Raw genomic sequence first — 14,598 nt, 5'->3', positions numbered from 1 at the left:
GTACATTTACGCTCAATCAAAGTACATTTACGCTCAATCAAAGTACATTTATGCTCAATCAAAGTACATTTACACTCACAAAGTACTTTTACGCTCACAAAATACTTTTACGCTCATTCAAAGTACTTTTACGCTTAAACAAAATACATTTACGGTCAAAGTACATTATAAGGTTCATTCAAACTTTAATGAGCTTTTAGCCACGTCACAACGGCGTTTCCTTACCGTTATACCGCTCAAAGTTGTGAAATTGCTGTTTTCACCCACCCCCCAGCCCCGCCCACATCCATGTTCTTAATTACGATTATTTAAAAAACGAAGACACTCGGAATGACACCAAAATAACACACAACATACAAATGACAATCTGCTGCTGGTGAAATGTGACAGTGAAGATAAGCCCCGCCTCTCGTCACTGTGAAGAGGCGGGGCTTATCAGTTCTGCCGCTTTGAACATGAAGTCAATGGATCTGTTTCTGTTATTTAAGCCGTTTTAGCTCAAAATTGCCGTTTACAGGATGAAAATGTGAAAACCTGTCGTATGAAACTACTTATGTCGTGGTTTAATGTGAAGTACATGAAAGTTTAGTTTAGTTTTGTTCATCAGCTTCTCTAACGAACACGTCTCCGAACCCTTTACAACACTTGTGACTTTCCGACTCGCGTTTGCACCTTTGAGCTTTCCAACGCCGCGTTTCACGTCAGAAAAGCGTCCGAGTGTAACATGCATCCGCAGCCAATTACCCCGAGATGGCATCGGCGCTACGAACATCGCCCAATTTCACATCGCCCAACGTCTGCGAAAGGTTGCTCGGAACTCAGACGCTCAGAGGAACAAAGAAGAACAATTCAACTTCAGTGAAAAGTGAAGATATCAGGTTGACTCCAAGCGCTGGTCTTTGAAGCAGCAGGAATTATACTTTTGTTAATCTATTTTCCCGCGTGTAATAAGAACTTAAACAGGTCCATCATCTTTGAAACTGACAAACAAATATACAAGTTGAAAAGCATTGAGTTCAAGTTAAATTTCATTTTTTCACCCAACATTGGATCATCAGGACTAAAGACCAGACCAAGTCCGGACCAAGTCCAAACCAGGTCCAGACCAAGTCCAGACCAGGTCCAGACCAGGTCCAAACCAGGTCCAGACCAAGTCCAGACCAAGTCCAAACCAGGTCCAGACCAAGTCCACACCAGGTCCAAACCAGGTCTAGACCAAGTCCACACCAGGTCCAAACCAGGTCTAGACCAAGTCCAGACCAAGTCCAAACCAGGTCCAGACCAAGTCCAGACCAGGTCCAGACCAGGTCCAAACCAGGTCCAGAACAAGTCCAGACCAAGTCCAAACCAGGTCCAGACCAAGTCCAAACCAGGTCCAGACCAAGTCCAAACCAGGTCCAGACCAAGTCCAGACCAAGTCCAAACCAGGTCCAGACCAAGTCCAAAACAGGTCGAAACCAGGTCCAGATCAAGTCCATTTGCTGCATGTCATTCCTCAGTCTCATTTCCATTTCACGCTGCACCGTCCGGTCTGATAAAGCCAAAACATCCTTTAAAAATAAAGAAAAAGTAAGACTTGAAAAGTAAACAAATTGTCCAAAAGTGTAAAAATAAAATAATAAATATAATCTCAAGCTGAAAGAAACATTTTAACTTGAAAAAAAGAAGAAAAAAGAAGAAAAAAGAAAGTGAAACTGGCAAAATTAAATCAGAAACTTCAAAAAAACCTTTTATTTCCCTCAATAAAACAAACAAATTAATTATTAATGAATTAAAGGTTTATTCAGAATGATTCAGCCTGAGTCACTACTACATTAAGACCCTAAGCATAAATCTATCCCTTATTTTAGTCGTTCCTACAACTAAATCACCCGTTACAAACTTTGTTCATGCTTTATTTTGGATAATAAAGGTGTATATAATATAAAATGTTACGATTCATTTAAATGCATATTCTCTCTTTCTTTCAATGAGGTGAAATATGACAGTGTTTGTCTTTAAATGTGCCTTTAAAGTGTTTGTGCCCCCGTTCTGTCAATGCCTGGGCGGTTTGACCTGGAACACGTGCATATATTAGCATAGCCGCGGCGCGAATCAGGCAGCGACGCGAATCAGGCATCGACGCGAAAGGTGCGGCGGGCGACATATGTGGACGTTTGGAGACACGCCCCCTGTGTGAGCGCACGTTTTAATATTCCTGAAGCTGTTCCCGACCCTCTGGAGCCTTTGTGAAGCTGAGACTCTGAGTTCCTGACCCTCTGGAGCCTTTGTGAAGCTGAGACTCTGAGTTCCTGACCCTCGTGAGCCTTTGTGAAGCTGAGACTCTGAGTTCCTGACCCTCTGGAGCCTTTGTGAAGCTGAGACTCTGAGTTCCTGACCCTCGTGAGCCTTTGTGAAGCTGAGACTCTGAGTTCCTGACCCTCGTGAGCCTTTGTGAAGCTGAGACTCTGAGTTCCTGACCCTCTGGAGCCTTTGTGAAGCTGAGACTCTGAGTTCCTGACCCTCTGGAGCCTTTGTGAAGCTGAGACTCTGAGTTCCTGACCCTCTGGAGCCTTTGTGAAGCTGAGAGTTTTGGACTCTGAAGTCTGTTTGACTCTAATCATAAGTAAAGAACAAGCTCGGAAACAAGAAATCAGATTTTCTTTGTTATATATGAATGAGTGAAGCTGGAGTTCGGCTGCTTGACTACAGTTTGAGCTTTATTTTTTTTATTTATTTTACTCTCCTTTAAAAGCTGAAGGTAAACTCAGTAAAAAATAGTTTTAATGACAAATAAAACAAAACTGCCCAAGCGAAATCCAGGTAAAAGTCCTATTCTTTTATAAGGTTATACAGAGGATAAAATGGAATAAAACAAAAAAAAGTCCTACGTCCCGTGTGTGGAACGCCCTAAGTTTAAGAGACAACCGCACAAATCTGTCCTGTACAAAAACAAACTGACGACAAACATGTTTTATTCAGTATTTCACACAGATTTTTCAAGAGTAAAATGTGGTGATCTTGATAAACTTAGAGTTAAAAGATCTCTCAATGTTTTTAGACGTGTATATTTTTAGTCGCTCAAAGTCAGCTCTAGAACTCTGACCCTTTAGGCAGAATGTCACGATGAGTGTAGCGTAATGTAAGAGAATCTCACATTTGTTTCTCCACCACTGCTGAGTACAGATGAACCAGTGGAGAAAACAACATCACGTCGTGCGCACCAGGAGCACAGAAGAAGAAAATACTACAATGTTCTAATAAATGTAGTACTTTTGTATAATCTGTGAACCAGTGTGAGCCCAGAGATCGACCGATACGTCTTTTTTCATGGCCGATTGTTTAGAATCCAGAGAAACTGAAGGTATTTTTAGACAATTATTGTTCCCACATTATTTAAATGAGCTACAAACCTGTCCTGTTTTAGCAGTGGTCAAATAAAGCGCCATGTGTATACTTTGGGCCAAAACTAAATATTGTCTGTTCCGGTTGAATGACGGTTGACGCTGTGATGCTAATGCTAATGTCAACAAATGCCAAACGCCACGCTCGGATGACGCTTTATAAACTTCATAAACATACTTAGAAAACGTGATGCATTATGTGTTGCCCGCGAGTACCTTTGTTTTGGCGTCTTAAGTATTGCAGTAGCGCACCATCTACTGGCAGCGGAGGGAATTAGCCCGTAAACATTAACAAAGATTAATAAAAAGAGAGATAAAGGATCACGGTCCATGCAATTCACCCACTTTCTACTTCAACCCCCGCCCGTGCTACTCCCGTGGTCGCCGCTCATCCAGGGATCCTCCAAAAGCCTCGCTCCTCCTCCGCCGCGGGACGTGTCACTCCGATCGGGGCAATTAGATACTCCGGCTCGGCCCCAGCGCGCGGCGTATGGAAATGTGACAGCCGACAGCCGCGTAGTCCCGCAAGACCGAGCGCGGGGAAGAAAAAAAACACACACGGAAAAAGCAGGGCCGAGCCGAGCGGGCGGCGGCTTACGCAGACTACATGTGCCGGTGGTTTCCGCGGTAACGAGGTCGTGGGTGCGAAAAGGGTTCATTTTGACACGTGTTATTTAGCTCGGGTCTAGAGTTATCCCTCGCTTTTCACATAGTTGTAGTGTAATGTGCATTTCATGAGCTTCGCGCGCGTTTTACTCTGGTTTAGTCCTGGTTTAGACCTGGTTTAGTCCTGGTTTAGTCCTGGTTTAGTCCTGGTTTAGTCCTGATTTATTCCTGGTTTAGTCCTGGTTTAGCCCTGGTTTGGTCCAGGTTTAGTCCTGGTTTAGACCTGGATTTGACTTGGTTTATTCCTGGTTTAGTCCTGGTTAATAGCCCTGGTTTAGCCATGGTTTGGACTTGGTTTAGTCCTGGTTAAGACCTGGTTTAGTCCTGGTTTAGTCCTGGTTTAGACCTGGATTTGACTTGGTTTAGCCCTGGTTTAGTCCTGGTTTATCTCTGGTTTAGTCCTGGTTTATTCCTGGTTTGGACCTGGTTTAGACCTGGTTTATTCCTGGTTTAGTCCTGGTTTAGTCCTGGTTTAGACCTGGTTTAGTCCTGGTTTAGTCCTGGTTTAGTCCTGGTTTATCTCTGGTTTAGTCCTGGTTTATTCCTGGTTTGGACCTGGTTTAGACCTGGTTTATTCCTGGTTTAGTCCTGGTTTAGTCCTGGTTTAGACCTGGTTTAGTCCTGGTTTAGTCCTGGTTTATCTCTGGTGTAGTCCTGGTTTAGACCTGGTTTATTCCTGGTTTAGACCTGGTTTAGCCCTGGTTTAGCCCTAGTTTAGCCTTGGTTTAGCCCTAGTTTAGCCTTGGTTTAGCCCTAGTTTAGCCTTGGTTTCCGCAGTAACGAGGTTGTGGGTTCGAAAAGGGTTCTCTTTGACACGTGTTCCCTCACTTTTCACGTCGCTGTTGTATAACGTACATTTTCACGTGCGTTTTCTGTTCCGCGCCGGCGTCAGAACGTGATGTACGGAGCGTCGCCTGGGCTTTTCGTGAAGATAAAAGTGACAAAAACAAAATGTAGAGTTCGGTGTCAGTTTGGTATTTCTGTCTGTTTTGCTCTTTCATGTGCAGATCTAAAAACATAAAGAGGTCAATGGAAACAGACGTCGCTCTCTCAGCAGCGACGAGGACTGAACCGGGACTAGACCAGGACTGAACCGGGACTAGACCAGGGCTGAACCGGGACAAGACCAGGACTGAACCAGGACTATACCAGGACTGAACCGGGACTAGACCAGGGCTGAACCGGGACAAGACCAGGACTGAACCGGGACCAGACCAGGACTGAACCAGGACTATACCAGGACTGAACCGGGACTAGACCAGGGCTGAACCGGGACAAGACCAGGACTGAACCGGGACCAGACCAGGACTGAACCAGGACTATACCAGGACTGAACCGGGACTAGACCAGGGCTGAACCGGGACAAGACCAGGACTGAACCGGGACCAGACCAGGACTGAACCAGGACTATACCAGGACTGAACCGGGACTAGACCAGACCAGACCAGGACTGAACCGGGACTAGACCAGGACTGAACCGGGACCAGACCAGGACTGAACCGGGACCAGACCAGGACTGAACCGGGACTAGACCAGGACTCTAACGTGACTGGATCTTTATAGAACTTTCTTTTGCCCTCTGGGGTCTCCTCTGGGGTCTCCTCTGGGTTCTCCTCTGGGGTCTCCTCATTGGTCTCCTCATTGGTCTCCTCTGTGGTCTCCTCTGTGGTCTCCTCTGGGGTCTCCTCTGTGGTCTCCTCTGGGGTCTCCTCTGTGGTCTCCTCTGGGGTCTCCTCTGTGGTCTCCTCTGGGGTCTCCTCTGGGGTCTCCTCTGGGGTCTCCTCTGGGGTCTCCTCTGTGGTCTCCTCTGGGGTCTCCTCTGTGGTCTCCTCTGGGGTCTCCTCTGGGGTCTCCTCTGGGGTCTCCTCTGGGGTCTCCTCTGGGGTCTCCTCTGGGGTGGCGCTTCGTTTTAATTTGGCGACGACAGATGCCAAATTATCGCCTCCAAATAGAGTTCAATCCCAGTTAGAGTTGAAAAAGGGCGAAACGTTTCCCGTAGGAACTTAAAACCTAAACCTGGTCCTGGACTAAAACCCACAACGTCTTCGGTGAGAGACAACCAGAGCTCACTTGAAACACGTTCAGCCGGAGAATTGGATTTACAAATGAAGCCGTGTTACATTTACTCATGATCAAATGTGGGCTAAACATTTCAAACCTTCTCAGCGTGAAAACAAACGACAAAAACAGCGCTCTCATTTGAACAAACATCACTCTCTGCTCCACTCGGGAGGGTCTCATGTACACAAGGTTTAGTCCTGCTTTAGACCTGGTCCAGCCCTGGTTTAGCCCTGATTTAGGCCTGGTTTATACCGGGTTTAGTCCAGGTTTAGACCTTGTTTAGTCTTGGTTTATTCCTGGTCAAGTCCTGGTTTAGCCCTGGTTTGGACCTGGTTTAGTACTGGTTTAGACCCGGTTTAGTCCTGGTTTAGTCCTGGTTTAGTCCTGGTTTAGACCTTGTTTAGACCTGGTTTAGACCTGGTTTAGTCCTGGTTCAGTCCTGGTTTAGTCCTGGTTTAGACCTTGTTTAGACCTGGTTTAGACCTGGTTTAGTCCTGGTTCAGTCCTGGTTTAGTCCTGGTTTAGACCTTGTTTAGTCCTGGTTCAGTCCTGGTTTATTCCTGGTTTAGTCCTGGTTTAGGCCTGGTTTAGACCTGGTTTATTCCTGGTTTAGCCATGGTTTAGACCTAGTTTAGACCTGGTTTAGCCCTGGTTTAGCCCTGATTTAGGCCTGGTTTATACCGGGTTTAGTCCAGGTTTAGACCTGGTTAAGTCCTGTTTTTTCTCCATAATAAAAGACAGATCTATAAATACTCCCGGTGTCGGTGTGAGTGAGATAATGTCACGGTTCTTTTGATGAGCGTTGCATTCAACCGCCGCTCTTCAGACGCCGCTCTTCAGACCCGTAAACTCCATTCACGCTCGTCTTTTTACACGTTCTTCCTGTGAGTGTGTGACGGAGGTGCTGCTTTTTACGCGCCGCCATCAAACGCCTCGTCCCATTCATAATCAGCTCACTATTCAAGTTTAAACCAAGATCCAAACACCTGCTGCATTCAAGAGGGTTTAGGCGAGGACTCCTAGCCTAGTCCCGGTTTAGTCCCGGTTTAGTCCTGGTTTATTCCTGGTTTAGTCCTGGTTTAGGCCTGGTTTAGACCTGGTTTATTCCTGGTTTAGCCATGGTTTAGACCTAGTTTAGACCTGGTTTAGCCCTGGTTTAGCCCTGATTTAGGCCTGGTTTATACCGGGTTTAGTCCAGGTTTAGACCTGGTTAAGTCCTGTTTTTTCTCCATAATAAAAGACAGATCTATAAATACTCCCGGTGTCGGTGTGAGTGAGATAATGTCACGGTTCTTTTGATGAGCGTTGCATTCAAACGCCGCTCTTCAGACGCCGCTCTTCAGACCCGTAAACTCCATTCACGCTCGTCTTTTTACACGTTCTTCCTGTGAGTGTGTGACGGAGGTGCTGCTTTTTACGCGCCGCCATCAAACGCCTCGTCCCATTCATAATCAGCTCACTATTCAAGTTTAAACCAAGATCCAAACACCTGCTGCATTCAAGAGGGTTTAGGCGAGGACTCCTAGCCTAGTCCCGGTTTAGTCCCGGTTTAGTCCTGGTTTAGTCCTTGATTAGCGGTTTAGTCTTGTTTTGATCCAGGTTCAGTCCTAGCTTAGTCCCGGTTTAGTCCTGGTTTAGTCCTTGATTAGAGGCTTAGTCTTGGTTTGATCCCGGTTCAGTCCTGGCTTAGTCATTGTTCAAAGGTTTAGTCTTGGTTTGATCCTGGTTTAGTCCTTGTTCAAAGGTTTAGTCTTGGTTTGATCCTGGTTTAGTCCTTGTTCAAAGGTTTAGTCTTGGTCGGATCCTGGTTTAGTCCTTGTTCAAAGGTTTAGTCTTGGTTTGATCCTGGTTTAGTCCTTGTTCAAAGGTTTAGTCTTGGTCGGATCCTGGTTTAGTCCTTGTTCAAAGGTTTAGTCTTGGTCGGATCCTGGTTTAGTCCTTGTTCAAAGGTTTAGTCTTGGTTTGATCCTGATTCAGCCTTGATTGTGTTAAACTTTTTCTTGTTATTTTCTGTGTTCATTTAGTACTCGGTATCAACCTTTTTCTTGAGTTTGAAATGTTTACACTTTTATGATAAAAGAAAACAGTCGAGGTCCTGGCGTTAAAAATCTGATGTTTTTAAAGGAAAGTCTGGTGTGAGGAATTCATTCTCAACTGGAGTGTGGCGCGTGTGACAGAAGTCTAAAAATACAACGCGTTGATGAAGTAGTGAAAAGAGAGAAGCCGACGTGAGCAAAGAAACATAAGAGAGGGAGGAGCATGTGAAGAAGGAGGAGCATGTGAAGAGGGAGGAGCATGTGAAGAGGGAGGAGCATGTGAAGAGGGAGGAGCATGTGAAGAGGGAGGAGCATGTGAAGAAGGAGGAGCATGTGAAGAAGGGGGGAGCATGTGAAGAAGGAGGAGCATGTGAAGAGGGAGGAGCATGTGCAGAGGGAGTAGCATGTGAAGAGGGAGGAGCATGTGAGGAAGGAGGAGCATGTGAAGAGGGAGGAGCATGTGAAGAGGGAGGAGCATGTGAAGAGGGAGGAGCATGTGAAGAAGGAGGAGCATGTGAAGAGGGAGGAGCATGTGAGGAAGGAGGAGCATGTCAAGAGGGAGGAGCATGTGAAGAGGGAGGAGCATGTAAAGAGGGAGGAGCATGTGAAGAAGGAGGAGTATGTGAAGAGGGAGGAGCATGTGAAGAAGGAGGAGCATGTGAAGAAGGAGGAGCATGTGAAGAAGGAGGAGCATGTGAAGAGGGAGGAGCATGTGAAGAGGGAGGAGCATGTCAAGAGGGAAGAGCATGTGAAGAGGGAGGAGCATGTGAAGAAGGAGGAGCATGTGAAGAGGGAGGAGCATGTGAAGAAGGAGGAGCATGTGAAGAGGGAGGAGCATGTGCAGAGGGAGTAGCATGTGAAGAGGGAGGAGCATGTGAAGAGGGAGGAGCATGTCAAGAGGGAAGAGCATGTGAAGAAGGAGGAGCATGTGAAGAAGGAGGAGCATGTGAAGAAGGGGGGAGCATGTGAAGAAGGAGGAGCATGTGAAGAAGGAGGAGCATGTGAAGAGGGAGGAGCATGTGAAGAAGGAGGAGCATGTGAAGAGGGAGGAGCATGTGCAGAGGGAGTAGCATGTGAAGAGGGAGGAGCATGTGAAGAGGGAGGAGCATGTGAAGAGGGAGGAGCATGTGCAGAGGGAGTAGCATGTAAAGAGGGAGGAGCATGTGAAGAAGGAGGAGTATGTGAAGAGGGAGGAGCATGTGAAGAAGGAGGAGCATGTGAAGAAGGAGGAGCATGTGAAGAAGGAGGAGCATGTGAAGAGGGAGGAGCATGTGAAGAGGGAGGAGCATGTCAAGAGGGAAGAGCATGTGAAGAGGGAGGAGCATGTGAAGAAGGAGGAGCATGTGAAGAGGGAGGAGCATGTGAAGAAGGAGGAGCATGTGAAGAGGGAGGAGCATGTGAAGGGGGAGGAGCATGTGAAGAAGGAGGAGCATGTGAAGAAGGAGGAGCATGTGAAGAAGGAGGAGCATGTGAAGAGGGAGGAGCATGTGAAGAAGGAGGAGCATGTGAAGAAGGAGGAGCATGTGAAGAGGGAGGAGCATGTGAAGAAGGAGGAGCATGTGAAGAAGGAGGAGCATGTGAAGAGGGAGGAGCATGTGAAGAGGGAGGAGCATGTGAAGAAGGAGGAGCATGTGAAGAGGGAGGAGCATGTGAAGAAGGAGGAGCATGTGAAGAGGGAGGAGCATGTGCAGAGGGAGTAGCATGTGAAGAAGGAGGAGCATGTGAAGAAGGAGGAGCATGTGAAGAGGGAGGAGCATGTGAAGAAGGAGGAGCATGTGAAGAAGGATGAGCATGTGAAGAGGGAGGAGCATGTGAAGAAGGAGGAGCATGTGAAGAAGGAGGAGCATGTGAAGAGGGAGGAGCATGTGAAGAAGGAGGAGCATGTGAAGAGGGAGGAGCATGTGCAGCGGGAGTAGCATGTAAAGAGGGAGGAGCATGTGAAGAAGGAGGAGCATGTGAAGAGGGAGGAGCATGTCAAGAGGGAGGAGCATGTGAAGAGGGAGGAGCATGTGAAGAAGGAGGAGCATGTGAAGAGGGAGGAGCATGTGAAGAGGGAGGAGCATGTCAAGAGGGAGGAGCATGTGAAGAGGGAGGAGCATGTGAAAAAGGAGGAGCATGTGAAGTGGGAGGAGCATGTGAAGAGGGAGGAGCATGTGAAGAGGGAGGAGCATGTGAAGAGGGGGGAGCATGTGAAGAGGGAGGAGCATGTGAAGAGGGAGGAGCATGTGAAGAGGGAGGAGCATGTGAAGAGGGAGGAGCATGTGAAGAAGGAGGAGCATGTGAAGAGGGAGGAGCATGTGAAGAGGGAGGAGCATGTGAAGAAGGAGGAGCATGTGAAGAAGGAGGAGCATGTGAAGAGGGAGGAGCATGTGAAGAAGGAGCATGTGAAGAGAGAGGAGCATGTGCAGAGGGAGTAGCATGTAAAGAGGGAGGAGCATGTGAAGAAGGAGGAGCATGTGAAGAAGGAGGAGCATGTGAAGAGGGAGGAGCATGTGAAGAGGGAGGAGCATGTGAAGAAGGAGGAGCATGTGAAGAAGGAGGAGCATGTGAAGAGGGAGGAGCATGTGAAGAAGGAGGAGCATGTGAAGAAGGAGGAGCATGTGAAGAGGGAGGAGCATGTGAAGAGGGAGGAGCATGTGAAGAAGGAGGAGCATGTGAAGAAGGAGGAGCATGTGAAGAGGGAGGAGCATGTGAAGAAGGAGGAGCATGTGAAGAGGGAGGAGCATGTGAAGAAGGAGGAGCATGTGAAGAGGGAGGAGCATGTGCAGAGGGAGTAGCATGTGAAGAAGGAGGAGCATGTGAAGAAGGAGGAGCATGTGAAGAGGGAGGAGCATGTGAAGAAGGAGGAGCATGTGAAGAAGGATGAGCATGTGAAGAGGGAGGAGCATGTGAAGAAGGAGGAGCATGTGAAGAAGGAGGAGCATGTGAAGAGGGAGGAGCATGTGAAGAAGGAGGAGCATGTGAAGAGGGAGGAGCATGTGCAGCGGGAGTAGCATGTAAAGAGGGAGGAGCATGTGAAGAAGGAGGAGCATGTGAAGAGGGAGGAGCATGTCAAGAGGGAGGAGCATGTGAAGAGGGAGGAGCATGTGAAGAAGGAGGAGCATGTGAAGAGGGAGGAGCATGTGAAGAGGGAGGAGCATGTCAAGAGGGAGGAGCATGTGAAGAGGGAGGAGCATGTGAAAAAGGAGGAGCATGTGAAGTGGGAGGAGCATGTGAAGAGGGAGGAGCATGTGAAGAGGGAGGAGCATGTGAAGAGGGGGGAGCATGTGAAGAGGGAGGAGCATGTGAAGAGGGAGGAGCATGTGAAGAGGGAGGAGCATGTGAAGAGGGAGGAGCATGTGAAGAAGGAGGAGCATGTGAAGAGGGAGGAGCATGTGAAGAGGGAGGAGCATGTGAAGAAGGAGGAGCATGTGAAGAAGGAGGAGCATGTGAAGAGGGAGGAGCATGTGAAGAAGGAGCATGTGAAGAGAGAGGAGCATGTGCAGAGGGAGTAGCATGTAAAGAGGGAGGAGCATGTGAAGAAAGAGGAGCATGTGAAGAAGGAGGCGCATGTGAAGAGGGAGGAGCATGTGAAGAGGGAGGAGCATGTGAAGAAGGAGGCGCATGTGAAGAAGGAGGAGCATGTGAAGAGGCAGGAGCATGTGAAGAGGGAGGAGCATGTGAAGAGGGAGGAGCATGTGAAGAAGGAGGAGCATGTGAAGAGGGAGGAGCATGTGAAGAGGGAGGAGCATGTGAAGAAGGAGGAGCATGTGAAGAGGGAGGAGCATGTGAAGAAGGAGGAGCATGTGAAGAGGGAGGAGCATGTCAAGAGGGAGGAGCATGTGAAGAGGGAGGAGCATGTGAAGAAGGAGGAGCATGTGAGGAAGGAGGATTATGTGAAGAGGGAGGAGCATGTCAAGAGGGAGGAGCATGTGAAGAGGGAGGAGCATGTGAAGAAGGAGGAGCATGTGAAGAGGGAGGAGCATGTGAAGAGGGAGGAGCATGTCAAGAGGGAGGAGCATGTGAAGAGGGAGGAGCATGTGAAGAAGGAGGAGCATGTGAAGAGGGAGGAGCATGTGAAGAGGGAGGAGCATGTGAAGAAGGAGGAGCATGTGAAGAGGGGGGAGCATGTGAAGAGGGAGGAGCATGTGAAGAAGGAGGAGCATGTGAAGAGGGAGGAGCATGTGAAGAAGGAGGAGCATGTGAAGAAGGAGGAGCATGTGAAGAGGGAGGAGCCAACCACGACAACAACACCTCAACTGACAGACTGACAGTTCTGTCCTGGTTTAGACCTGGTTCAGACCTGGTTAAGTCCTGGTATAGTCCTGGTTTACTCCTGGTTTAGACCTTGTTTAGTCCTGGTTTAGTCCTGGTTTAGACCTGGTTTAGTCTTGCTCTAGACATGTTTTAGTCCTGGTTTAGTCCTGGTTTAGTCCTGGTTTAGTCCTGGTTTAGTCCTGGCTCAGCCTTTGATTGGGGCTCATCCCATTTCTCCCTCAGGTTCTCCTCTTTCTGCCTCGATTCCTCGCTCTCTTGTCGGCGGTTTCAGAATTCAAAGCTGGATTATCGTGAGCTCCGGCTGATCGTTTATCCCAAATATTCGAACCGCGCGTCTTCTCGTTACACGTCGCCGTGGCTTTGACCCATTTAAGTCTTAATCTGAGACATGCTGAGGAGAGAGAGACGTTTAACCCAAATCAAACACCCAGGTACGAGGCAAATGCGACAAACGTGAGAAGGGAACTCGCCCGAGTACGTTTTGAACCAAACTGCATTTTGTCGTTTCCAAAACTCAAAATCAAAAAACTTAAGTAATAATAATAGCAATAGAAGTAATAATAGTAACAATAGTAACAATAGTAACAACAGTAATTAAAGGCCCTCGCCCCCCTTGCGACCGCGGGGTACTGATCCCCCCGCCTACATCACCCCTCCCCCACAAACAGTACCACCTTTATACTACTTGAGGATATTTGGGGGGATATGGGGATATTTGAGGATATTTGTGGATATTTGTGGATAGTTGTGGATATTTGTGGATATTTGAGGATATTTGTGGATATATGTGGATATTTGAGGATATTTGTGGATATTTGAGGATATTTGAGGATATTTGTGGATATATGTGGATATTTGAGGATATTTGTGGATATTTGAGGATATTTGGGGGCTATTTGAGGATATTTGTGGATATTTGAGGATATTTGGGGATATTTCTGGTAGTTTCCCGCCTGAGCCGCAGGGTCAGCACCTTGTATGGGACGACCACAGCTGAACCGCCGCTGATGCCAATGATCGGCAACGACGTCTGAGTCGAGAGGAAGTCCAGGATCTGAGCCACTTCTGCCACCTACGAAATACAGAGGAAACACAAGTCAACTACATGTAGGACTAAACCAGGACTAAAGCAGGACTAAAGTAAGACTAAACCAGGACTAAACCAGGACTAAACCAGGACTAAACCAGGACTAAAGCAGGACTAAAGCAGGACTAAACCAGGACTAAAGCAGGACTAAAGCAGGATTAAATTAAGACTAAACCAGGACTAAACCAGGACTTAACCAGATCTAAACCAGGACTAAAGCAGGACTAAAGCAGGACTAAAGTAAGACTAAACCAGGACTAAACCAGGACTTAACCAGATCTAAACCAGGACTAAAGTAGGACTAAAGCAGGTGTTGTATATTGAGAGAAGCAGAGGTTTTGCCTGCAGCTGTCTGTGTGGAGAGTGAGTCAGAGCAGCCTGAGCCCTGGGCCCTGACTCTGCTGTGTGTGTGTGTGTGTTTGCTCTGCCCCTTCCCCGAGCCTCACAAAAACACTCACACGGATTTTACACGTTTGTGGAGATCTGGAGTTCTCCACAAACCGTCACGGACTTGTTCTGAGCGTTTCTGACTCAAACCACCTTCTAGCTAGCTTTTGTTTATTACCCCGTGGTAATCCCCTCTGCTGCCAGTAGATGGAGCGCTAAAATTGGAATGAATAAATCGATTATGAGTAAAAAACAATTTGTTTTTTGATTCGTACTTCCTGTTCTTGTAAAATAACCAATTAACTGTCGGCGTGTTTCCCGACACTTTGATCAAGAGAATTTTTTTCTTTGTTTATCACAAGAGACTTTTTGTAATGTTAATTTTTACATGCTGACAAGAGCTTTTCCGTGATCAATTATTGTCCATTAAAACTGCCAGGAATTCATTCTCATTTACTTTTTTCAATTTGGAAACCTTCAATTATAATGGATCTCTCTGAGTTAATTCACTTTTAGATTTACAAACATTATTACTTTGGTCTCGCTTGGATGAAATGAATTTTTTTTTGCATCCACTTCTTTATTTTAACTACTGTAAAATATACTTGTGTCATCTGCGAATAGTATAGCTTTTATTTACTGTGATACCACAAATATATCATTAATGTATAAATTGAATAGCTTTGGCCCTAAAACCGAGCCCTGAGGGACACCACACACA

At 47.1% G+C, this 14,598-nt stretch overlaps 1 protein-coding gene across 2 annotated transcripts in view; it reads right to left on the bottom strand.

The window, feature by feature from the left end:
* Positions 1-14,598, bottom strand: part of LOC140368735 (glutamate receptor ionotropic, NMDA 2C-like) — a 59,246-nt gene that overhangs the window by 42,651 nt on the left and 1,997 nt on the right. For both annotated transcript variants that reach the window (XM_072455787.1, XM_072455789.1), the window contains exon 2: positions 13,377-13,475. In XM_072455787.1, the coding sequence (XP_072311888.1) occupies positions 13,377-13,475 (99 nt within the window). The remainder of the gene's footprint in view (positions 1-13,376; positions 13,476-14,598) is intronic.

This window comes from Eucyclogobius newberryi, unplaced genomic scaffold, assembly GCF_026437365.1.
Source record: "Eucyclogobius newberryi isolate DKJ021-1_F unplaced genomic scaffold, fEucNew1.0.hap1 SCAF_20, whole genome shotgun sequence".
In the NCBI taxonomy this organism is placed as follows: Eukaryota; Metazoa; Chordata; class Actinopteri; order Gobiiformes; family Gobiidae; genus Eucyclogobius; species Eucyclogobius newberryi.
Note: the sequence above shows the minus strand (reverse complement) of the source record. Positions and strands in the feature narration are given on the sequence as shown.